General features: G+C 65.6%; 2 protein-coding genes across 3 annotated transcripts in view; both read right to left on the minus strand.

Annotated features, from left to right (window-relative positions):
* MYO15A (myosin XVA) overlaps nucleotides 1-22,239 on the minus strand; it is a 24,874-nt gene extending 2,635 nt beyond the window's left edge. Inside the window, exons 1-58 of one of the 2 annotated variants that reach the window (XM_085301979.1) lie at nucleotides 21,620-22,239; nucleotides 20,548-20,630; nucleotides 20,231-20,294; nucleotides 19,872-19,981; nucleotides 19,549-19,623; nucleotides 18,951-19,041; nucleotides 18,360-18,463; nucleotides 17,632-17,695; nucleotides 17,448-17,561; nucleotides 17,052-17,213; nucleotides 16,269-16,382; nucleotides 16,089-16,147; nucleotides 15,668-15,791; nucleotides 15,386-15,481; nucleotides 15,087-15,218; nucleotides 14,233-14,358; nucleotides 13,919-13,996; nucleotides 13,549-13,703; nucleotides 13,352-13,397; nucleotides 13,130-13,254; nucleotides 12,648-12,765; nucleotides 12,286-12,461; nucleotides 12,119-12,203; nucleotides 11,656-11,709; nucleotides 11,444-11,525; nucleotides 11,227-11,357; nucleotides 10,302-10,397; nucleotides 9,466-9,701; nucleotides 9,177-9,355; nucleotides 8,989-9,061; nucleotides 8,579-8,770; nucleotides 8,338-8,447; nucleotides 8,132-8,220; nucleotides 7,876-7,993; nucleotides 7,684-7,745; nucleotides 7,443-7,503; nucleotides 7,138-7,276; nucleotides 6,929-7,016; nucleotides 6,743-6,842; nucleotides 6,367-6,488; nucleotides 6,043-6,102; nucleotides 5,607-5,682; nucleotides 5,108-5,223; nucleotides 4,913-5,031; nucleotides 4,370-4,511; nucleotides 3,981-4,092; nucleotides 3,684-3,758; nucleotides 3,051-3,256; nucleotides 2,825-2,967; nucleotides 2,642-2,714; nucleotides 2,389-2,461; nucleotides 2,058-2,131; nucleotides 1,862-1,944; nucleotides 1,462-1,592; nucleotides 1,162-1,256; nucleotides 632-709; nucleotides 190-286; nucleotides 1-112 (exon numbers count right to left, since the gene is read on the minus strand). In XM_085301979.1, coding sequence (XP_085158105.1) covers nucleotides 1-112; nucleotides 190-286; nucleotides 632-709; nucleotides 1,162-1,256; nucleotides 1,462-1,592; nucleotides 1,862-1,944; nucleotides 2,058-2,131; nucleotides 2,389-2,461; nucleotides 2,642-2,714; nucleotides 2,825-2,967; nucleotides 3,051-3,256; nucleotides 3,684-3,758; nucleotides 3,981-4,092; nucleotides 4,370-4,511; nucleotides 4,913-5,031; nucleotides 5,108-5,223; nucleotides 5,607-5,682; nucleotides 6,043-6,102; nucleotides 6,367-6,488; nucleotides 6,743-6,842; nucleotides 6,929-7,016; nucleotides 7,138-7,276; nucleotides 7,443-7,503; nucleotides 7,684-7,745; nucleotides 7,876-7,993; nucleotides 8,132-8,220; nucleotides 8,338-8,447; nucleotides 8,579-8,770; nucleotides 8,989-9,061; nucleotides 9,177-9,355; nucleotides 9,466-9,701; nucleotides 10,302-10,397; nucleotides 11,227-11,357; nucleotides 11,444-11,525; nucleotides 11,656-11,709; nucleotides 12,119-12,203; nucleotides 12,286-12,461; nucleotides 12,648-12,765; nucleotides 13,130-13,254; nucleotides 13,352-13,397; nucleotides 13,549-13,703; nucleotides 13,919-13,996; nucleotides 14,233-14,358; nucleotides 15,087-15,218; nucleotides 15,386-15,481; nucleotides 15,668-15,791; nucleotides 16,089-16,147; nucleotides 16,269-16,382; nucleotides 17,052-17,213; nucleotides 17,448-17,561; nucleotides 17,632-17,695; nucleotides 18,360-18,463; nucleotides 18,951-19,041; nucleotides 19,549-19,623; nucleotides 19,872-19,981; nucleotides 20,231-20,294; nucleotides 20,548-20,630; nucleotides 21,620-21,808 — 6,287 coding nt within the window. In that variant the 5' untranslated portion in view covers nucleotides 21,809-22,239. Of the gene's footprint in view, nucleotides 113-189; nucleotides 287-631; nucleotides 710-1,161; nucleotides 1,257-1,461; nucleotides 1,593-1,861; nucleotides 1,945-2,057; nucleotides 2,132-2,388; nucleotides 2,462-2,641; nucleotides 2,715-2,824; nucleotides 2,968-3,050; nucleotides 3,257-3,683; nucleotides 3,759-3,980; nucleotides 4,093-4,369; nucleotides 4,512-4,912; nucleotides 5,032-5,107; nucleotides 5,224-5,606; nucleotides 5,683-6,042; nucleotides 6,103-6,366; nucleotides 6,489-6,742; nucleotides 6,843-6,928; nucleotides 7,017-7,137; nucleotides 7,277-7,442; nucleotides 7,504-7,683; nucleotides 7,746-7,875; nucleotides 7,994-8,131; nucleotides 8,221-8,337; nucleotides 8,448-8,578; nucleotides 8,771-8,988; nucleotides 9,062-9,176; nucleotides 9,356-9,465; nucleotides 9,702-10,301; nucleotides 10,398-11,226; nucleotides 11,358-11,443; nucleotides 11,526-11,655; nucleotides 11,710-12,118; nucleotides 12,204-12,285; nucleotides 12,462-12,647; nucleotides 12,766-13,129; nucleotides 13,255-13,351; nucleotides 13,398-13,548; nucleotides 13,704-13,918; nucleotides 13,997-14,232; nucleotides 14,359-15,086; nucleotides 15,219-15,385; nucleotides 15,482-15,667; nucleotides 15,792-16,088; nucleotides 16,148-16,268; nucleotides 16,383-17,051; nucleotides 17,214-17,447; nucleotides 17,562-17,631; nucleotides 17,696-18,359; nucleotides 18,464-18,950; nucleotides 19,042-19,548; nucleotides 19,624-19,871; nucleotides 19,982-20,230; nucleotides 20,295-20,547; nucleotides 20,631-21,619 lie in introns of those variants that run through there. The other variant, XM_085301978.1, reaches the window with a different exon arrangement.
* LOC146597560 (uncharacterized) overlaps nucleotides 22,098-22,288 on the minus strand; it is a 3,621-nt gene continuing 3,430 nt past the window's right edge. The window contains exon 2 of the mRNA XM_085301999.1: nucleotides 22,098-22,261. Coding sequence (XP_085158125.1) covers nucleotides 22,098-22,261 — 164 coding nt within the window. The remainder of the gene's footprint in view (nucleotides 22,262-22,288) is intronic.

Consider the following 22,288-nt stretch of genomic DNA (forward strand, 5'->3'; position numbering starts at 1 on the left):
TGGCTCCAGACCACGCGGCGGCACCAGAACATGTAGCTGGCGTCGAGGCGCTCCGTCTCGGCGGCCACGTCCAGGATGTACTCCCTGCGGGTCAGGGGCCGGACGCTCTGCCCTGCGCGGCCCCCCCGGGCGCCTTAGCGGGGCCGCCCGCCCCGGCGCCCGCCCCAGCGCTCCCCGCCGGCCCCTCACCTCTGTCGGTGACCACGAAGATGATGTACTCGTCGAAGGCCTCGGGGCGCTGCAGCCCCATCTCGGAGCACAGCTCCTCTATCACGTCCAGAGCCACCTGGGCGCAGGGACGGGCGGCTGGCACGGGGCCCCGGGCCGGGCGCCATGGCCCCGCGCCGCGCTCGGCGCTGGGTCCCGCAGCAGGTCTCRTCCCGCACGGCAACCTGGAGAGGCTGCGGGATCTCCAGAGACGCCCCTTTCCCGGGGAACAAAATCCCCCAGCGTGGGGAGAGCGGAGCCGCATCCCTCCTCGCTCCCGCACCGCGGGGTCACTGCCAGCCCCGGCTGCGGCCGAGCACCCCGGCTGCCAGCGGCACCGGCGCCCGTCACCCTGTCCCCAGGCGGGTGAGTGCCCCGGCGGCCGCCAGGCCGAGCCGTTCGCCCCCGGCTCCCTCCAACTCACCGAGCACGTCTTGATCTTGAGGTGCCGCTCGATGCCGCCGGGCAGGAGGAAGAGCTGGCGCTTGGCGCTGCGTCCAGCCTGCGCGGGACGGCRCGTCAGCGCCTGGGGAGCCGGCGGCAAGGCCCCGCGGCCTTCCAGGCCGTCCCGTGGGGACAACCCCGGGTCTCTCGGGTCCTGCTGCAGCGAGCCAGCGCGTCCCTCCCTTGGGCACCAAGTGGGGTCTCAGCTGAGGCCTCCCAAAAGCTCAGGCCACCCCCAAAGTGCCCCACTGGCACAGAGCCCCCAGGCCATGCTGCAGCTGGGACACAGCCCCCCAGATCCAGGGGTACAATTTATCCCCTCGGAGTAATCCCCCCTCCCCCAGAGAGGAGCCCCCATGAAGGGCCAGGGTCCCTGTGCCAGGGAGGGGACACAGCTCAGCCCCTTGGTAGGATCTCAAACCCCTGGGAGGATCCTGAGCCACAGAGTGATCCTGAGCTGGCATCAGCCCTGCCCGTGCCCCGYGGGCGCCAGCGAGCGCCCCAGCTCACCACCATGGCTTTGAGCTCCATGCTGCTGGGGAAGAGGCTCCGGCCACCGAACTGCAGGGTTTTCCGCAGGTTTTGCTCGCAGGCTTTGGAGATGCCTGGGGGAGACAGGGCTCGGTGTGAAGGCAGCAGCGCCGGGGGTAGGTGGTGTGCCATCTCTCCGGCACCCCAAGGAGAGGTGCYGGGGGCTGAGCCACGACGTTTGCTCTGCCCTGCTCTGCTAAAGCATCTCTGGAGCCTGGGACACCGCAGGGTGTCTTTCCCCCCGTGCACCCAGGGCACTGGTGAACGCAAAGCCCCTACCCTGGAAAGGCAGCCCCGGGTGCCGGCTAGCGTCCTGCAGGAAGGCCAGGAGGAAGGGCCTGAGCACCTCGGAGCACTTGTAGTAGGCGGTGAGGATGTAGAGCAGCCTCCAGCCCTTCTGGCAGCTGTCGCTGCAGGGAAAAGCCGGGACTGAGCCCCCTGGGAGAGCTGCAGTGCCCGCAGCAGCCGGGGCAGCACCCACAGCCCCAGGGACCAGCGTTAGCCCCTGTGTCACTGCCCGGCTGGGTGCAGACTGCAAGGACGGAGGTGCCCAGGCCGTCCCCCGGATCTCCCGGGATGCTGGGGTGGCTCAGCTCGGCTGCGGACACAAGTGTCCCCAGCTCCAGCCTCCATCTGCCGTCCCAGCCTGGGGCCAGGTGACATGCGCACAGGGACTCACGTCTTGGAGCTGGTGTTGTCCGTGATCTGCTTGACGATCTGGCAATACACCTCGTCCCGCAGGACCTCGTGCTCCTCGCACAGCTGACGGAGAGGTGCCGGCTCAGATCGTGGCTGAGGATGTCTCCACAGCCCCCCGTGCTGCCACCCCCTCCCCAGGACCCCCTAAGGTGTCACGGCCCCAGCACRGGATTTACCTTGAGGATGGTGTAGATGGTGTCCAGCTCCGTCTGTCCCCTCAGAGGGAAGTCGCCCATGAACTTCATCACGGCTGGGGATGAGAAAGCCACCCGGTGACACACTTCTCCCTATCCCTTCCCTTTGAGGTGGGGAACGTCCAGGGCTCCCCGAACGGGCAACAAGGCAGAAAGAGCTGCAGACCTTTCAGGCACCCCATCTCCCATCCAGGTCCTGCCCCAGACCCAGACCCTGCTCCAAGGACGGTGGTCCAGAACAGCCCCAAGGAGCAGGGGGACTGGGGTGCCAGACGCCCCGGGCCGCGATGGCGGGGCGGGCGGCTGTGCCCACCTTGGAAAGCCTCGGCAGCCAGTTTGCTGACGCCGCTGTCGGTGAATTCGATGAGTGACTCCTGGATGGGGGCCTGCGGGGAGGGAGCGGGGGCGAGGCTCAGCGGCCAGGAGCAGCCAGAGGGCCAAGCTGGGGGTCCAGAGAGGTCCCCAGGACCTCAGGGGGACCCAGGGGCGAGGAGCAACGCACCACAACGAGCCCCAGYGTTGCAGGGCACTGTGGGGCCCCCCGGGTACCCCGTTCCCCCCGGTACCTTGGTGAACTTCAGCATCTCCATCCCGWCCGGCGGCTCCCCAGCCCGCTTGGCCTGCTGCCTGCAGGAGTCCCTGGGAGAGATGCCAGAGAAGGGCGACGGGAGCGGGCGGGCTGGCCCGGCGTCCCCGCCGCGGGGTGGCTGCGCCCCGCCGCCCGCGGGCCATCCCCAGCGGGCACTCACGTCTGCCCGTGCCGCGCCGCCCGGAAATACCGCCGGGCAAAGCCCAGCATGGGGAAGGCCCCACGTGGCGGGGCRCCGTCCCCGGGACGCTCGCCATCCTCTCCCTCCAGGCCCACGGCGAAGCTGGCGCTGGCAGGGGACGCCTGCGGAGAAGGGGCGAGGGGGCCGTGAGCGCCCCGGCACAGCCGGCACCACGCGGTGCGACGGCCTCCGCGGCAGCACCCACCTCCGTTTTCCGGTCCAGCTCCCAGGCCACGGCGGTGGAGGCCACGGCCACGGCCACGGCCGCCGAGGCTGCCACCTTGCCCTGCTGGTCCCTGGGCTCCTCTCTCCTGTCCGCCGGCAAGAGGACGAAGTCGGGGGCGGCAACGGGCTGGACGTACTCGGCCGGGAAGAGCCCCGACCTGCCGTGGACGGCCCCGAACTTCCAGCCTGTGCCGGGCAGATGGGTCAGGAGCAGCTCCGYGCTGGAGGCTCCAGCAGGTTTGTCCCAGGGAAGCCTCTGCCCTGCTACCTCCTGCCCTGGCACCCGAGCTGGCATCTCCACCTCCCCAGAGGAGCCCGGCCGTGGCTTTAGGCTGGGAACRGCTGTGGTTCGGCTCTGCTCGAGGCAAAGGGGCAGACCCAGAGCCAGCAGGGATGTGGGGCAGCAGCCGGTGCAGGTCTGCAGCCACCTAAGCAGGGAACGGCAGGGGAGCATGCCCCTGTGCCGAATGGGCACCAAAGCATCCTGCTGGGGGGTAGCAGAGGAGGGATCCTGCCCTGTGCACCGGCCCCAGGATGGGACACGGCTCGGGGTGGCCATACACACCGCGGGGTCACGCGCACGGAGACAGCACAGCTCTGCAGAGCCACCCACCAAAATCCTGGGTGCCCGTCTTCAGCTCCTCCAGGTACATCACCTTCTTGCGGACCACGCAGCCGTAGTAGTGGTCTGGGGGGACAGGTACCGCGTGTCCCGGGAGCGAGCCCGAGGCACGGCTGCATCCGCCCTCAGCACCGGGGCTAGCGAGGACATCAGTCCTGCTGCCCGAATGCAAGAAGGAGAGGGCTCCTCCCCGGGCTCCCAGCTAAACCAGGGAGCTCCCCACAGCAGGGTGCCCGAGCGGGTGGTCCTGGGGCGGTGGGAAGAACGTCACCCCCGGGGGATGCTCACCTCCATCAGGGTGCTCCAGCGGCTGCAGGTGGATGATGTCCCCTTTGTGGAAGCTCAGCTGGCCCCTGTCCTCTGGGCTGTAGTTCCTCACGGCCACCACGTACTGGGAGTCCTGGGCACAGGGAGGACTGGCACGCGTGCACACATGTGCACGCACATGCACATGCATGTAGATGCATGCACACCACCCACCACGGGGGGCACCCACAGCCTCACAACCAGTCTGAGGTGCCACCCCTGCACCAAGGCCCAGGCATGGTCCCATTTGCAGGGCATCCCCCACTGCCCACCCGGGCCCACCGACACAGGCACACACACGTGGTCCGGACCCAGGGACGTGCCACCAGCTGCGCCAGCCCGGCTGCGACCCGGCCCCGGGGCCCCCCCACCTTCCTGAGCTCCGTGATGAAGTGGTCCACCATGGCCTTGACCTGGGGCGCCTTCGGGGAGAAGAGGATGAGCTTCTCGCTGCTCAGGTTGAACTCCAGCATGTTCCTGGACGGGGTGGTCACGAACAGGACGTCGGCGTAGCTGGGGCAGGGCGAGGCGAGGGTTATGCACCCCAGCACCCAGCCCRCCTCGAGAGCCCAGAGTGAGCCCACCCTGCACATCTGGGCAGGGGCAGGGTGGGCACCYAGGTGGCCTGGCACCATCATCCAGGTTTGGGGGCCCTAGGTAAGTGCAGCGGGCAAGACGCAATGAGCAATTAATCCCCCCCAGCGCTGATCGTGACCATGGGGCCATATCCCCAGCAGGATGTGTGCACGGTGCTGACAGCAGCCGGGCCAGGAGGCACCCCCRCCAGCAGAAAACCCATCTCCGTGTCTATTGAAGCTGGTAGAGCAATCACTTCAGCCCCCCACCCGCTGGTCCCTTGGGCAGAGCTGCAGCAGCCGGGGGGGCTGCGCGGCGCCCGGCCCCGCTGCCCCTACCTGTAGCCCCGCAGCACCCGCAGCTGCTCCCCGGGCATGTTGGTGCCTTTCACCAGCCGCAGCAGCTTGATGCCGGCGTGGGACACGGCCAGGATCTGCACGCCGGTCCCGACGCTGCCCTGCAGGAYGGCAGAGCGCGTTAGCCAGGACACGGTGCCGCCACGGCACCGTCCCGTCCCTGGGCTGGCTCCTCACCGTGGCGGGGAAGAGGCGCGAGAAATACACCTCGCAGCCGTCCCGGGCCGCGGCGACGATCTCCTGCTTGACACTCTCGGTGGCCACGGGGCTGAAGGAATCCAGCTTGTTTTCCGCTGTGGGGCGGAAAGGGGGTGAGCGTCTGCCCGCCCGTCGGAGGGAGCCAGGGCTGGCAGGAAGCTGGACGCAGGTGTCACGGCGAGATCGGGGATGTGCATCCCCTCTCGCAGCCCACAGGAACCCCACGGTGAGACGGGCCCTGCCTGGGGCACCCACTAACGCAGCAAGCCCAGCTGAGACCTGGCAGAACTCATGACTCTGCACATGACAAAGGCCTTGGTGTATCCAGAGGTAAAACTAGCCCGGCTTAAGYAAGGCAGGCGTTTGGCTCCCCAGGAGATGACGACAGGCACCAGGGCGGCAGGGTCCGAGCCGCCCTGGGTCCGAGCCCCCTCCCCGGCACCGGCGGGACTCGGCGGCGGCAGCAGGCGAGGGTTACCGAAGAGGGCTTTCATGCGGAGCCGCTCCTCCTGGCTGAGCCGCACGCAGGTGTCGGAGAGCGTGTCGCTGAAGATCTGGGAGAAGGGGGTTAGGAGCGGCAGGGCCGTGCTGCGCGGGGCGCAGTGGCATCCCCTCCGGCCCCCTCTTCCCCGGCGGCGTGCCGGGGCCGCCCGTGCCCTCCTCTGCGCCTCCCCACCGTCGGCTTTCGCCGTGGCAGGGGAGGAGYGGGAGCTGGGCACTCCTCRAGAGAGGATGCCGCGGAGCRGCTGCCAGGAGGCACCAGCGTGGGGGCAGGTCRCTCCTGCCCGGCCGTTCGGGGCCACATCCGCACTCTTAGGGCAGGGACAGCCCGTTCCCAGGAGCTGCTCGGCAGGGGAAGAGMGCCGGGGGACATCGGGAAGCCCAGGCGCTTTGGGGCCGCTTTGGCATCTCACCTGCCKGAAGATGAGATCCAGCAGCAGCGGGTCGTTGCAGTTGTCCTTGGGGTAGAAAACCTGCCAGGAGGAGACCAGCGTGGCTATGTTGCATCACCGAGCTGGGGCAGAGCCCCGCGTTCCCAGGAAAATCCCCCTTTATCCACGCAGCAGCTGGATGCCGAGCTTGTCCCAGCTCAGGCGTGCCAGGGACCAGCCCCATCAGGAGCACGGGGCAAACAACCCTGCCCAGGCCACGTCTACGTGCCYGAGCTCTTCCCCTCCCGAGCCCGTCCTGCTCCGTTCCGGCGTGCGGCAGCCCAGCCCTGTCCCCAGCCCCGGCACCTCTTTGCGGATGTATATTTTCCACGGCACGTTGCGGTAGGTGTAGAAGTCCTCGCTGCAGCTCCGGTGGAGCTGGGTCTGGACCTGCTGTGCCTCGGACGGCAGCGCCCGGGACACGGCAACTGCAAGGGGAAAAAAAGCCCTTGCATCCCCCTGGGGCGAGAGCACCAAGAGCCTCTYGCTGCTGGGGGAAACTGAGGCAYGGCAGCGCGACATGAGGCAGGGAGYGTTTAGCCATGTGCCACGAGGCTGCTGCAGAGCCGGAGCCTGCAGCCAGCCGGGTTAGCCRTCACCGGCCCCGTGCCCAGTGCCACCAGGGAGGGCAAGGCGACGCCGGGCCTTGGGATCCTGCTGCACCGCAGCTCTGCCCCGGTACCTGGGGGCCTGGCGGTGGACAGAGGACGCCCCGCCGGCGCTCGCTGCTGGTACCCGGCGCTGGCGACCGGCTTCACCGCAGCCACCACCTCCCTGGGCCCCTGCGAGGCAGAGCGCAGGCTGCTCGTGGGGCCGGCCACTCGCCCCGAGCCCGGCCCCGGGGCCGCGGGGGCGGCCGCGTCCCTACCGCGGGCRCCGAGAGCTGCCCCTTCAGGATCTGCATGGCTTCCTCGTGGGGGTCCAGCTTCTTCCCGAAGATCTTGCTGCCGTCCTTCCTGCAGAGACGGCACCCTGCGGCATCGCCAGCGCCCCGCGGCACCGCCAGCGCCCCGCGGCTCAGGGCTGGCAGGCGATGGGGCCGGGACGGGCACGTGCGGCTCGGCAGCGCCGGGGTACCTGCCGGGTGCGGGGCCGCGCGCCGCCGGCTGGCACTGCCGGATGATGTTGCGGATGTTCTGCGTGGGCCGCGGGAAGTGCTCCGAGTTGAGCCGGGAGTGACGCACCAGCTCGCCGGGCCAGCGCCGGCCGGCGGGCGCTGGGGAGCGAAACGCCGTGGCTGAGACCAGCCGGCGGCACGTGGCCCCTTAGCCGTCGCCACCGGCTCGGGCATCGCCGCCGTGCCGTGCGTCCCCCCTGCCACCCCACGGCGGGGGTACCTGGACCCCAGGCGCTGCCCCACGGCGCACGCCGCGGCGCCTTACCGGCTTTCTGCACGTAGGGCCGGGGCTGCGGCAGGGCCGGCGTCCCGTCCGCCGCTCTCCCCTGCGAGGGCAGCCGTGCCGTGAGCCCCGCGGGCCCGGGCTGCCGTGCTTGCCCCTGCCCCACCGCCTGCCCGCCGTGCCCTGGAGCCCCCTGGCCCTGGGGAGCAGCTCCAGGGAGCTGCCCCACAGCAGGGCCAGGAAGGTTTTGAACCTCCCCCCCCCCCGTTTCTGCCCCACTGACCGGGGGTCCAGGCGGCTGGTTGGCATCTGCCCGGCACTGGGGGGCCGGGGCCGGCTCTGCACCTGTAAAAGCGAAGGGGCAGAGCTGGCCCAGGGGGAGGGGAGCGGGGAGCAGGTAGGGAGACTGAGGCACGGTGCCAGGACAGGCTGCCGGGCGCTGTGCGGGGTCCCAGGCATGCCCCGGGGTGCTCACCCCTCGGCTGGCGCGGCTCAGTGGGTCCGGCACGCTCGGCATCCCCGCTGCCAGCCCCCACGCCTACGCCGCCTCCTCCCTTCATCCGCTGCGAGACGGCGGCCGGCTTCTCCAGCTCCTGGGGACCAGGTGTCAGGAGGGCTGGGCACCCCTGGGTGCCTGTGCACCCGGGGAAACTGAGGCAGAGTGCTGCGAGTCGGGAGCCAGCGCAGGCGGCCGCCCCTCCTCTGCCTTGTGCAGGGGGTGCCCCTCTCACCCCGTTGCCGTAGGAGAGCACCGGGTCGAACAGGCTGTCCAGATAGCGGTCCAAACCCTTCTGGGTTCGCGGCTCGCCAAAGTCCGCGTCTGCGGAGGGCAGGATGAGCCCAGCGGCACCCGCAGCTGCACCCACACCGGCCCCGCGAGCAGCTCCGGGGCTAGGGAAGCGGCCGGCGGGAGCGGGCTGGGTGGGCAGCACCCTACCGTGAGCCGGGTACGCCTCGGCGGCCGGCGCGGCCAGGCGCGGCAGCGTCGGGGCTTTCACGGCTGGAGGAGGAGGGACTTCATCCAGATCCAAGCCGTGTCCCAGCGCCCTGCAGACAGCGGCGTTTGGCTGCGCTTCCCCAGCTCCTATCCGGCGCCTGCGTTTCCCCGCGGCACGTGGCTCGGCACGGGGCGGGACGGCACCGCCGACGCCGGGAGCCTGTCCCTGCCCGGTACCTACGCCCGGCCGGCGCTGCCGCGGCTCTCCGCTCCCTCCCAGGTGATGAGGAAGTATGACTTCTGCTTGGGGAAGCCCTGGAGCAGCTCGAGGTCGGAGACGAGGTCCAGCACGTAGTCGTGGCCGGCCAGCTCGGCCCACTGGGCGCCCTCCTTCATGGACACGGACCAGCCGCGCCAGCCCTCCGCCAGCCCCCTGCCGAAAGCGGGGCCGCTGGGCACAGGGGCACCCGGGCTCTGCGGGGACACCGTGCCCCCCACGGCCGTGCCGGCTGTCCGTGGCCACCGGGTGTCACGGCTCCCACCCTGCCCAGCTGTGCGGGAGCCCAGCATCGCCCCAAAGTGGCCCCAGGGCACCCTGCTCCTGGGGGATGCTGGGCCCTGGGCAGAGGAGGGGGTTGAGCCAGCGGGTACCTGTGCTTTAGGATGTCCCCTGCCAGATCCTCGCCGGTGCTCCAGGAATGGATGGGGCAGGAGAAGCGGTCACCTGAGGAGAGACCGGCGGTGAGCAGACCCTGTGGGTCCCTCCTCGCTGACCCTCTGCGGCTCTCTSCCCCCGCAGCCGCGCGCCCCGGCCGGCCCGCCGCCCGCGGGCCCCGCACCGTTGAAGCAGTGGACGTCCAGGGCCATGCTGGCTTGCCGCCTGTTGGCCGTCCACTCCAGCARCGAGGGCGGGTAGGCGCGAGCCGCCGCGGCGCCCAGCGGCGACCGCGCCATGGCTTGCATCAGCTTCCGCTGGCACACCGGCTTGTAGCCGGCAAAGGCGTAGTCGGAGACGAACCTGCGGGGAAGGGAGGAGGCTGCGGGGCGGCCCGGCAGCAGCCCCAGGCGCGCACACTGCCCCGAGGAGCCCGGCGTGCCCCCCCGGGCAGCATCCCGGCCCCGGCTCACTTGAGCAGGTACTTGTCGAAGGCGGCGGAGGGGGGGAAGGCGCTGAGGCASGTGGCCAGCAGCAGCCAGCCTCGCTCCTCGTTGTTGACGTTGGTGTTGCGCCAGACCTGGTTGGCGGCTTGCGCCAGGATCTCGTCCCGCAAGCCCGGCGCCGCCAGCCCCTTCTGCACGATGTAGTTGCCGAAGAGGGTCTCTTGCGGGCCGCCCAGCCCCGGGTCGCCCATGAAGCGCAGGATCTGCCATGGGGAGAGCAAGGGCGGAGTGGCACGGCGGCACCGCTGCCCCTGGCTCTTCCTCCCACCTTGGCTCCTCTTCCTCCTGCTCTTCCCGCTCCTCCCCCACCCAGGGCATGGATGGAGGGAAGGCCAGGATCACTGTGCCCGACTGAGGAAGGATGGCCCAGGGTGAACCCAAAGGAGGGAGCGGAGCTCCCCACAGGAAGGGATGGAGGGGATGGGGGCACGGAGGGGACAGAGGGATGGAGGGGATGCGGAAGTGGAGGGGATGAAGGGGACAAAGGCAATGGAGGGGATGAAAGCAATGGAAGGGATGAAGGGACAAAGAGATGGAGGGGTAGGAGGATGAAGGGGTGGAGGGGAGGGAGGGGTAGAGGTGAAGGAGAGCTGGAGAGGATGCAGGAGGCGCAGAGGATGGAGGAGATGCAGGGGATGCAGGAGATGCAGGGATGAAGGGGATGGAAGGATAGAGGGAAAGGAGGGATGGAGGGGTGGGGGGAAAGTGAGGAGGAGAGGATGGAGGGCAGGGAGGGGACAGAGACCACAGCCACAAGGTGAGGGATCTCCCAGCACACTGGGGGCGGGCACTGTCCCACCTACCAGCTTGAAAAGGCTGAGAGCCTCGTGGCAGAGCTCCTCCTCCAGCCGGGTCAGCGGGGCGGCCAGCGGGGCCGTGAGCATCCCGAAGAGCGGCTCCTGCAGCGACACCGCGCACCCGTGGCTACCCGGGGCCTGCAGCCCTGGCCACTGCCGGCCCCGGCCCGCGGGGAGGCAGCGCGAGGCCGCAGGAGGGTCGGGGCTGCGGCGCTGAGCATCGCGTTGCGGCTCGGACGGGGGCTGGAGCAGGGCGCTGCGAAAGGGCAGGGGTGCAGGATGCGGCCAGCRGCCAGCGCCTCGCTCAGACTGTGCTGGCAGGGCCAGAGATGCCAGTGAGGCTGAAAGCAGGATCTGACCCTGGCACTGCCGTTTGGGAACCCAGGGACTTGAAAACACAGGACAAAAATAGAGGAGGAAGAGGAAGGGTGCAAAGCAGCCACGCATCAATTTGGGCCAAGGACGGGGGGCCCGGGAGCAAAGCGACCTGATCTCCCGGCCCCGCGGAGTGACAGCGCCCGAGGCGTTTCCAGATCCGCCCCGAGTTGGGCATCCAGGAGGGCTCAGCTGGTCTCTCGCGTCACTCCGAAAACCTCAGCGGGGTCCCCCCGGCCTCTGGAGACGACAGGAACCCACGGGGAGGGCGGGAGGCCACGGCCCGGCTCGGCGCAGCGCCCGCAGCCGCCCCCGGATCCGGCCCCCTCGGGCACCCCCCGGGCCGAACCCGGGGCCAAGCCCCGGCTCGGGCCGCGGGGGCAGTCGGGGAGCRGAGCCGAGCTCGGGGATCCTGCATCTAACCGCACGGCCACGTTGCCCTCTTGGGATAGCGAGGACGACCCGAAATCCCGTCTCCCGCACCCGAACAAGGGCCGGGAGGCGGCGGCGGCGGCGCGCGGATGCCCTCCGGCGGGGCTGCCGGCGCCTCCCTTACCTGGAAATGGCCCCGCACGTACTTGGCCATGGGGTAGTTGTTGATGTCGAGCGGGAGGGTGAGCCGGGAGTCGGGCTGCAGCGCCGGCGGGGGCACCAGGACCACGCAGCCGGCGTTCACCTGCCCGGCGGCTGCGGCACAGCGGGCAGCTCTAACCCCGCGGCCGCCCGGCCGTGCCCAGGGGCTGCCGYGAGCCGGGCCGGCGGGCGCCGCTTACCTGCTGCGGCCTCCAGCAGCCCCAGGAGCTCGGCGGGGATCTCCAGGTGCGTCACGTCCACCACCTCCCTCCTCGTCAGCTCCTGCGGGGTAGGCGCGGGGAGACGGGCAGGCGCGTGGCACAGGTGAGGGCACCGCAGCACCGTGGGCTTCGCGCACCCGCGCTCCTCGTCGGCACGCAGGCACCCGCTCGCCCGGCCGGCAGCGCCTTACTTGCTTCATCCTCTGCCTCTCCTCCTCTGCCCGTCGGCGGGCGTCCTCCTTCCTCTGCAAGCAGAGCAGCCGCACTGAGCGCTGCGCTGGCCCCACCGTTGCCTCGCCTGCCCGTGGCACGCCACGCTGGCTCCGTGGCCACCTTGCCCACCGGCTGGAGGTGGCTCAGCCCTGCGTGTGGTGCCGGGACCTCTCTGGGGGCACCCGGCTGTGCGTGGGAGGCAGAAGGGCACAGCATGCCTGCGGCCCTCCTGGCATCCCCAGGGTTTGGTCCAGAAAAGGCTCTGCTCATGCCAAATGGGGTGTCACAGGCAGAAGGTGGCCAGGAGAGGGGGTTGGGGGGCTCAGCAGGGTACAGACACTAGGACCAGCCCTGTGGCCTCTGCAGACCTGCCACGAGGCACGCAGCAGGGACATCCCCATCACCCCCGGGCCCTGCCGGCCCCCAGTTGCCCCCACTCACCTTGAGGTACCGCCGGCGGTTCACATAGATGTGCACCAGCGACCTAAATTTGATGAGCGTGTGCCTCATGCGCCGGTACCGCTGCCTGCGGGAGGGCGCCTGTCACCACCGGCTCCCGGTGCTCCCACCCCTTGGCCAGCTCCTCCAGACGCTGGCTCCAGTCCTACCTGGCGAGGTAGCCGCGGGCCCGGCTCTGCAGGAGGACGATCTTGYGGCGCAGGGAGCGGAAGCGTCTCTTGATGAAGAAGGTGCGAGCGTAGCGCTGCAAGGTGAGCGCRGCCAGGTGATGGGCACGAGCCCGCTTGCTCTCCAGTGCCTGGTACAGCTGCTCCTTGAGGAAGAGCTGGGGGAGCAATGCCATGAGTCCCAGCACCCCTGCAGCACCCCACCACCAGCCCCTCGCCACCCGGCTGCCCTGGACATGCTCTGATTCCTGGAGCGCACAGGCACGCACGGCCTTGCAGCATCACTGATACCTCCGGGGGCTCCAAGCACCCTTAAACAGCCGCCACCACCACAGGGATGGTACCTTGCTCACACCGACGTAATACATGCTGGGGGTGACGGCGCAGAGGTTCCTTAGCATCTCCACRCAGTTGGTCCCATTGGGAATGACGTTGGACCACATGTCGACGAGGCAGCGGTACCTGGGTGAGCACCTGATGCCGTTACAGGGCCTGTGCAAGACCCAGCCCAAGGGAGACCTCTGGCTGCCCACCTTGGGCACCTGCCGGGGGACATCAGCACAGACCCTCCCCATCTTTCCCTCCTGGTGATTAGCTCTCCATCTGCAGAAGCAGCTTATCTGGGCTCTTCCACCAAACCTGGGGTGCTCCTAGCCCCCTGCCACTTCCATCAGCTCATGGGAGCCCCCTGTCCCAAACACTGCCTCCCAGATTCCTTCAAGGAATCTTTTTGGTCTTTCATCCTCTGGTTGGTGGCACACGACCCATCCCTGGGGCCSTCCATCCTCCCTGGCTCCCACAGGCATGTGGCACCATGCTGCAGCACCTGTCGATGAAGACGAGGAAGGGGATGCGGATGGGGAAGCCCTCCTTCCGGATGCGGATGGTCTCCAGGATGCCCGAGTAGCGGAGCTGGCTGCTGACAACGTCAGCCTCAAAGAGCCCTGGCTCCTTGGGTTGGAGGGAGAGGGGTGCTGAGTCCTCAACCCATACCCACAGGGTGCCAGTGCAGGGCAAGCGAGATGTTCCCACAGCCTGTGTGTCTCACCTTCTTGTTGTTGGGTTTGAGGCAGCGCACAAAGAAGGGGTTGCACCTGCATTGGAGAGAGACTGTTGGTGGCAGGGCAGTGGGAAGGAAGGTGTTCCCCATGGCCTTACAGGACAGCTCAGCCCAGATTCATCCCTCCCCCCTAGCTGCCTGCCTGCCAGCTTGACCTGGCTCCTGCCCACCCTGCCCATGCTGACCTCTCCATCTTCTCCACTAGCTCCAGGAGTGACTGCTGGAACCTGGCAGCCACGGTGGGAGCCTTGTAGCGTCGTGTCCTGGTGCTGCTCTTCCCCACCAGGCTTTTCTGCCGGGCCAGCACCTGGGCATGTCCGAAGAAGAGGTTGGCCACCACCTTGGAGGGACAGGAAGGGTTACAAAGGAATAAGGTGTTTGTGATGGTGCAAGGCTCCTGGAGACACAGCACCTTCATGAGCCTTGTGGACAATGTCCTGGGAACTCAGAAGGGCCCATGGGCTGGCATATGTGCAGRGACCAAAGAGGGGCTAAGCTGGACCAGTGCCTCCTCCACCACTGCTGCAGAGACCCAACGCTGGGCCAGGGTCCTACCTTGGTCCTGCTGCTGATGAACAAGTCCAGAACATCCTGCCGCACTTGGTCATAGTTTTTATCCAAAAACTTGTGCACCTGCCGAAGAGCAGAGCCTGGTGCTTTGGAGCCCTTTGGCATGATAGGAGAGGCAAAAAGCTACTGGCCAGGGACTGCAAGGTGAGGAGCAGATCCTGGGTCCCAGCCAGATCCATGTGCCTGTCCCTCACTCCCAGCACAGGATCAACCAAATAAACTGCCATGTCAACAATTTCTCTAACCCACCCTTAAAACCCCTCACTAAAGCCCAGACCAGGTGTCTTGCTGCCACGCACCTGGTAGGTCACCTTCCCTGCATAGTGTTTGATGGTGAACTCTGGCAGTGGCATCTTTGGCTTGGTGTACAGCGGGTTCGTTCCATGGTGGTAGTGACACTTCTGGAGGAAAGTGTGGTCTGTCGCCTGGGAGTGGATAAACGTGTGAGGGTAAAGGCTCTGAGACCCATCTCATGCTAGCTGGCAGCTCTGGAGGCGCACATGGGACATGGACACCTGTCTGGGTCAATGGAGGTAGCATGTTGTGCCTCCAGCTACATCAAGTGATGTGAAGAATTTCTCCTCAGAGAGATGGGTCTCTGCTGAGGACAGGTCTCTGCTCTCCTCCCCATGCTGCTCATTCCAGGGCCAGGTGTGTCTCACAGAGCAGGTGAAAATACGGGGTGAACCAAGAAAGAGGAGAAATTCCCCAGCCAGGGTTGCAAGCTTGAAGGAGCAATCACAGCCAGGTCTAGGGCCTGGGTCAGCCACTGCTCTCAGTTTTGCCGTCRAACTGCTGCATGAGCGCAGGTGTCTGCTTCGCCGTGCCTCAGTTTCCTCATCAGCAGAGAGGGTGCAATCACGCCTCTCTGTTTTACAGGGCAACTGGTTTTTTTTTCAGTGATTCCTGCAAAAAGCAGGTCCTCTAGGGGAAGTCATGACAGGGGTACCTAGCTGGGACCTCCYGGAGGTTGTGCAGCCTGGTTGTGGACACGCCCTCCCCTCTGCCGAGGGTCTTCTCACTTCACCCAGCTCAACAACCCAGGAGCTGAGCAGCTCTGGGACATGGGGACACCTGGACAAGGTGACACCCCAGGCATGGTGATATCTCAGGTGCACCATCCTTGCCACCACCATGTCAAGAAGCACTTCACCTGGGGGAAGCAGCTCTGGTCATCAAGGATGCGGAGGATGCCATAGGGCTTTTGGGAGATGAGGTCGATGCAGGGCTGGTTGTCACTGAAGGGGATTTCCTTCCACTCGATCTGCTCACGGAGGTACTCCTCCTGCAGGGAGGGTCAGCTCGGTGATCCTGACCGCAGAGTCAAATGCCCCAAACCCCAGGAAYAGGCTTTTGGACCCCTCAAAGCCCCCAGCTCCACAGCAACTCTTGAGGACATGCCAAGGGGCAGCCTGAGAACTGTCAGATGCTGGGGACTGTTTGCCTTCCCACCTGCTCCTCCTGGAAGACGATCTTGTTGAAGAAGAATTGCAGGTACTCATTGGCGTAGTTGATGCATAACTGCTCAAAGCTGTTGAAATTGAGATCCTGCAGAGAGCGGGCAACACAGTGCCTGAGACCGTGCAGGAGCCAGCCCCAGCGAGCTRGGCTGCAGCACCGATTCAGGCCGAACCCATCCCTGCAGCCCCAGATGCCGCTGCTTAGTGGCACACGATGCATGGTGAGGGGAGGGCTGCAGGGAGCTCGAGGAGTGATGGAGCTCACCCCGCTCACCTCAAACCCGTAGATATCCAGGATGGCGATGGAGAGGGCCTCTTGCCTGGGGTACACCAGCTTGTTGATGCGGTCTGTCAGCCAACCAAAGAGCAGGGAATAGAGGATCTTGGCAATGGCATCCCTGGGAATGGGAGAGAGACCAAATGAGCGTTGGCCTGAAGAACTCCCAGCAGGGAGTCGGAGCCCTGCCCACTGTGGGGGCTGCCTGTGGCACATCCCTCATCCTTGCTGCCCTCACCAGGACCCATCCCAGCCCCACTGCTGAGCACAGCAGTCTGCAAACTGCCCGTATGCCGCGTGCCAGGAGCCCTGACCTCCCCTTCCCTAGCCCTGGTTTTGCTGCTGTGCAGTCCCCTAGGGCCAGACATCCCATCGTCATGCTGCACAGCACGGAGCGGCCATGGCAAAGACCCTTTACCTGGCATCCACGGCGCTTTCGACAGTGAGGGGGGTAAAAATCTTCTCCCGTAGTGTCTCCTAKTTTGGGGAAAGCAAATGGCACGATGGAAGTTTTAGCAGCACCTGCAGGAACCAAACTCCACCAAGCTCTYGTGCTACAGCCATCACGGCTGCTCGCCACACACTGCTGCACACTCACCGTCACTTTGAAGGTGATGGCTTTCTGCAAGCCCTCAGGGGAGATCTGCAGCAGCTCAGCCACCGTCTGGATCTCCGTTGCACTCACCACCGTAGCGACTTCCTGGCAGTCTGTCTGCAAGACAGAGTGACGTGGTGGGAAGTGATGGCCACTCAGGGCGGGGGAGAAAGATCTGTCCAGGGGCCCCTCCAGCATGGGATGGCCACACAGCAGTGGTGAAAAGCAGCCCGTGGTGTTGCCCAACCAGTTCAGCCAAGCTGATTTTCACCAGCTGGGAYGCAGCCCATCACCGAGCCATCCTGCAGGGCCAGGTTGAGTTGCCTTCCTGCAGTTTCGATGGTGGGTCTATATTTGTCTGTATCCCAAATCAAGCCAAAACACTGTTTTTGATTTAATTTTGCTTATATTTCTGCAACAGAAAATATAAAGACTTTCCTCCCTATAAACCTGAAATATCTGAGCAACATCAACATCAACATTTTTCCATGGAAAAATGAAAGCAGACTCAGTGTTCCTCTTCCTCCAAAACCTCTGGACAGAAAGACCTCCCAACAGCCATGCCAATTACTTATGTTGGGAACTGGCCAAAACAGCTGGTTTGAGGATGTGGCATCTATATCCAGATGTGGCAGAGAAGCCTCTGTGTTTGCTCCCCAGCTCCCCTTGGCCCAGAGGTGAGAACAGCTCAGCAGCTGCCTGCAGCCGAGGGCATCATGCATGGGATGTCCTTCTTGCCCTTGCCCTATACCAGAGCTGCCACTAGCCCCATCCCCTTCCTTTTACCTCATATTTTTCAAAGTAGACATTGCCCAGATGGAGGATGGAAGACAGGATGCGGAAGATGCTGTTCTGCTCCTCAATGCTGAAGCTCAGGACCTCCATGGTGTTGAGCAGTCGCCGGAAATCCTCAGCATCRTCCTTGCCAGGGATCTCACAGTTCCCACCCTGGAAGAGCCCCATGGATGTGCTGTCAGGATGGTGCACCCCCAGGCCAGCCCAGGCTGCTACAGGGTCCCAGTGAGCTTCCATCCACCAGGGATCAGTCCAGGAGCAAGGACACCCTGCTCCAAGCTCTACCCAGAACATCCTCCCCACCAGCCCACTGGTACCTGCAGGGACTTCATCCTGGCCCCAATGGCCCTGAGTCCAGCATCCAGGTATGTGGGGCAGGCAACTCACCTGATTCAGGTAGTAGTAGGTCTCTGCATCCTGGAGAAAATATTTCTGCCGCTGCTGGGCAGGRAGGCCAGCCAGCATCTCATAGAAGATGTGATAGTTGCGCTCAGTTTTGGCCTGCAGAGCAGAGGACTGAGCTGAGGCGAGGCCCAGCACAGACAGAGCCTGGGGCCAACCTGCCACCCACCTGAAACACCACGCGGGATTTCTCCAGCAGGTACTGCGAGGTTATGGCACCACAGATCAAGCCGCTGCAGGGACAAGATGGCGAGCCCAAGCTGGCAACCCGAGTGTGGCCAGGAACTGCCACCCACCCTGGCCCAAGCCTCATTCACCTGGAACAAAGGGTTGTGCCCACCCCACCATACCCAGCTGTGTCTGCACCCAGCTGGAGCTACTGCACCCATGGTGAAATTGAGCACCCCCAGCAAGACCTGGTGCCCATGCCAGGAGCCTCCTGGGCAGCAGAGCATCTATGGGACCAAGCAAGGGCAGGACAAGCCATGGGGCTTGTTGGTAGGTCAGGGATGGGGGACCTGTGAGCAGGACCACATCCTTTCCCCTAGCCCCAGCATGGGCACAGCACTGGGGGACACAGCCACACCAGCACCTTGGGCAGGGGACAGTAAATGCTGCATGTGCAACATCATGTTTCCCCTCTCCGCATTTTGCCTCCCCCAGAGGCAGACCCATCTGCATGTCTCACACCAGCCATGCTGGCAGCCAAGCAGAACCAAGAGGATGGTGAGACAGGGGCAGTCCAGGACCAGGACTGGAGTCTCGGAGCAGGGCTGGGGTCCCGATAGGGGGCTGGAGTCCTGGACTGAGCTGGGGTGAGCCACAGTGGCACACCCAGGACACGGGGATGGGAGGATCAGGGCTAGACATGCACAGATGTTCCTCAGCATTACTTACTCTTCCAGAAAGATTTCCACAAATTTCCCAAACCTGCTGGAATTGTCATTCCTCACGGTTTTGGCATTGCCGAAGGATTCCAGCAAGGGGGTCGCCTCCAGGATCTGTCCATGGTGGATGAGGAGAGCCACAGCATGAAATTGTGGTCTGAGCATCCCAACAGGCCACGGCCACAGGGTGTTCCCTGGGGTGGGCGGACCATACCACCTTCCCAGCCATGCCACCCTTCCTGCCACCTCCTGCCCTGAGCAGACAAGCCAGGGGCACCAAACCCCAAGGTGTGTGATGCTGCAGGGCTGTGTAAGACATGGGGTGGCACAACGACCCCAGGCACACACACACACAGAGCTGCAGGTGCCTGCACCCATGGTCCCTGCGCAGCCGGGGTGGCATGGTGGCGATCCACCACGATACTCAGCTCCCTCGAACCGCCCYAGCCCACGTGTCCCCCCAGGTACCTCTATCTGCCATGGTCCGTAGTGGAAGCATGGGGACAAGGAGAGTGGCAGAGACGTGAGTGCAGCACGGCAGCAGGACGCATGGACAGGSACGTGCCCACTGCGTGTGCCTGGCCGCGGGGAGGTACGCTACCTGCTGAGCCGTGCTGCGCTTCTGACTGACGGCTGCCAGGTAGCGCAGGATCAGTTTGGTGGCTTCTGTCTTCCCCGAGCCGCTCTCCCCACTGAACCGGGGAGCAGAGACACAACCAGGGACATCACTAGTTGAGCAGAGGGGTTGGGGAGTGTGCCCACCCTGAGCATGCCCATCCCGAGTGCGTCCAGCCCAAGCACGTCCACCTTGAGAGCATCCATCTCTATCATCCATCCATCTCAAATCTGACCATCCTAACTGTGCATCTACCTTAAACAYGTCCATCCCAAGCGCATTCACCTCAAATGTGCCCATCCCAAGCATGTCCACCCCAGGTGTCCATCCTGAGTGTGTCCACTCTAAGCATATCCATCCTAAGAGCATCCAACCCCACCCAACCCAAACCACCCCAATCTCATTGACCCTCAGGCTAGGCCGTGCTAGCGAAGGATTACGCTGACACTGGTGCAAACACCCTGTGTAACTGGCAATCAGTGCACTGCTAATTAAGGACACCAGTTTAGTAGCCTGCAGGGATGCCAGCCAGGAGAGGGGTGTGCAGGGGGACAAGCATGTGCAGGTCCCAGTTGCCTCTCACCTGATGACGATACACTGGTTGTGTTTGGCATCCATCATTTTAGTGTAGGCAACATTTGCAATCGCAAAGAGGTGCCTGTGGAGCAAAAACATGTGCAGGAAGTGAGGTGCAGCGTGGTGGCAGTGCTAGTGCTGAGCAGCACCCAAGAATGGAGACAATCGCTCCAGCAGCCAAGAGGCATTGCAGGGGCTGCAGGGCTTGTAGGAGTGGAGCCCACCCAGAGGCTCCTACAAGGACCTATGGGGACAAGCCAAGGGTGGTAGCTAAGGCCACTCTGGGAGCTCCTTTCCCCACAGGGCATTTCAGGGGTGCCTGGTACTCACGGCGGGTTCTCGCCCAGCGCCCTGCCCTCGTACTGCAGCACCTGCTCCGTCCCGTAGATGTTGTACAACCGGTAGGGATTGACTGAAACCAGGATGCTGCCAATGTAGGTCTGCAGAGAAGAGGGGCAGGTTTCGAGGCAGCAGGAGCTTGGCAAGCAATACTCCCCCTTTCGGAAAGAACTCCCTAAGCATCCCATGCCCAGCTGTGCATGGACAAGATGCCAGCTGTCCCAGACCCCTCATCCCAGGATGAGGACCCAGGCATCCTGAGCCTCCCTGGGATGCTGTGCACCTCAGCRGTGGCCTGATGGCCTCCAACACTGTTACAGCCTCCACAGCCCTGTGCACAGGGCACTTACATAGATGAGCTGAYGCTCAAACCGTGTCCGGATGTTGCTCAGCACGGCGGCTTCCTGGAGRTCCCTGGCATGGAGCAGAGAGGCCACGTTACATGGCCATGGAGGACAGGAGGCTTCTGCTGTCCCCGAGCACATCCCACCAGTCCCCAGCCAGCTGGTGGGAAACTGGGGCTGGCATGGGCTCRGGAGCCGTCACAGCCTTCCCTGCCATGCAGGTGCCCACAGGGGGTTTCCAGCCCCTTCCCACCATCCTGCTGGTGGCCCCCATGTCTGAGCTGAATCACGGCTGGCAGCCAAGGGGGGACGCAGGGACTCACTCCAGCTGGGTCATGTCCTCCAGCCCGTCCTCCTCTTGCTGCTCCTGGTACCGCACGATGGGCAGGCTGCAGAGGGACTGCATCTGCACAAAGCAAGCCCGGTGGCACGGGCACTGAGGGCATGGCCGTGCACCCTGCGGGGCGCCAGCCAGCCCCCTCCACGACCTCCTGCACGTTTCACCACAATGACCTCAAAACCAATATCTCTGGCCCCAAACTGGGAAGCCCATAACCACTGCAACAGAGTCCCCAGGCAAAGGATCCCACCATCCCAGAGTGGGTCCCCCAGCCCAGCAAGAGCGTCACATGTCTGGGGAGAAAAGAAGCACTAGAAATTGGATTAAAAAGCTAAGAAGATGTGATCTGGGCTTATACCAAGTGTGGGAGTCCCAGGAAATGCCATTCCTGGAGAGTCCTGTCCCACTTTCTGTGGCCAGGTGGCCCTTGCCGCAATACCCATGCGTTTTATCCAAAAAGGCCCTTGGGGGCTGCAAATGCGGGCATTTGCCCAGGGAGGCGAATAGCAGAGTGGTGCATCCAGGCGAAACAACAGAAAGGAGCCACAAAGGGGCACGGCGGCAGCCGGGGACGGGGCAGCGCGTGGGGGAAAGGGGCTCGGGGGCTGCTCTCTGTGCCCGCACCGGGTCCCATGCGGCGCCAGCAGCATCTCAGCTGCAGGCCAAGGAAACCAGCAGCTGCCACCGACCACAGCGCCCAGCCGGGCCGACGGGCAGGTAAGCGGATACCCGCCGGGGCCGGCGTGCCGACAGTCACTCCAGCCYGGCTAGCGACACCTCTCCTCCGGTTGCAGCGCGGCCGCCCCGGAGATCGGGTCTCGCCATTTACATACTCGCTGCAGCCAGCGAGAGTCAAGTGTCCCCGCCGGTGGCTGCATGCGGGGTGAGGGGGGGCCATGCCCGTCACACACACAGCCCCCTCCAGCACGGTCCCCACGGCAGGACCCCCACCGGCATCYGGGATGTGGTGGGAAAGCCGGCGCGCCCACGCTCACCCACCCCGCGTGCTGCACCCGGCGTCCGGGGATGCTCCGGCATCCTTTCCCCGGCGTTACCTTGCTCCGCCACGGCAGCTTCGCGGCCAGGTACCCGTCCGCCCAGGGGTTTCTGTCCCGCCAGGCGCGGGCGGGCGAGCGCTGGCTCAGGTAGCGGGCGATGTCGGCTCCTCGGGGGCTCGCCCGGGTGCGGAGGCGCTCGGCGGGGCGCCGGGCGTAGCCCTGCTCCGCGGTCCAGGCGTCGGGCATCTCCTGCACCCGCACGACGTGCTGCTTGGACCAGTGCTGCTTGTAGATGCGGGACGCCCGCCGCAGGGAGCCCAGCCTCTGGATCTGCGGCGTCACCACCGCGTAGCGCCCCGCGCCGTCCTCCCCGGCCACGGCCTCGCTCTCGTAGAGCTCTGCCAGCTCCGGGGCGCCGACGCCGCGCCGGTAGGAGCCCGGCGCCCGGCCACGGGGGCCAGGGAAAGCGGCACTTCCCCGCGGTGCCGAGCTCCATCCAGCTTTTGGGGAGCCTGGGAGCCCGGGCCGCGGGTTGTCAGCCCAAAGGCGACGTCCYGCTGTGGGGCTCAGCGACCCAGGCGCGTCTGCGTCCCGCGGGGCCGGGCGCCTCGCCGAGGAGGGTGCCGGGGAAAGGGGCCGGCGGCGGGCAGGCGGCGAGGACGGGGGGGCCGCGCTCGCCGTCAGCAGGGACGCGAGGGACTGGCCGGGCCCCAAGCGCCCCGGCCT

This window comes from Rhea americana, unplaced genomic scaffold (genome assembly GCF_003343005.1).
Source record: "Rhea americana isolate MKP2758 unplaced genomic scaffold, rheAme1 scaffold_181, whole genome shotgun sequence".
Classification (NCBI taxonomy): domain Eukaryota; kingdom Metazoa; phylum Chordata; class Aves; order Rheiformes; family Rheidae; genus Rhea; species Rhea americana.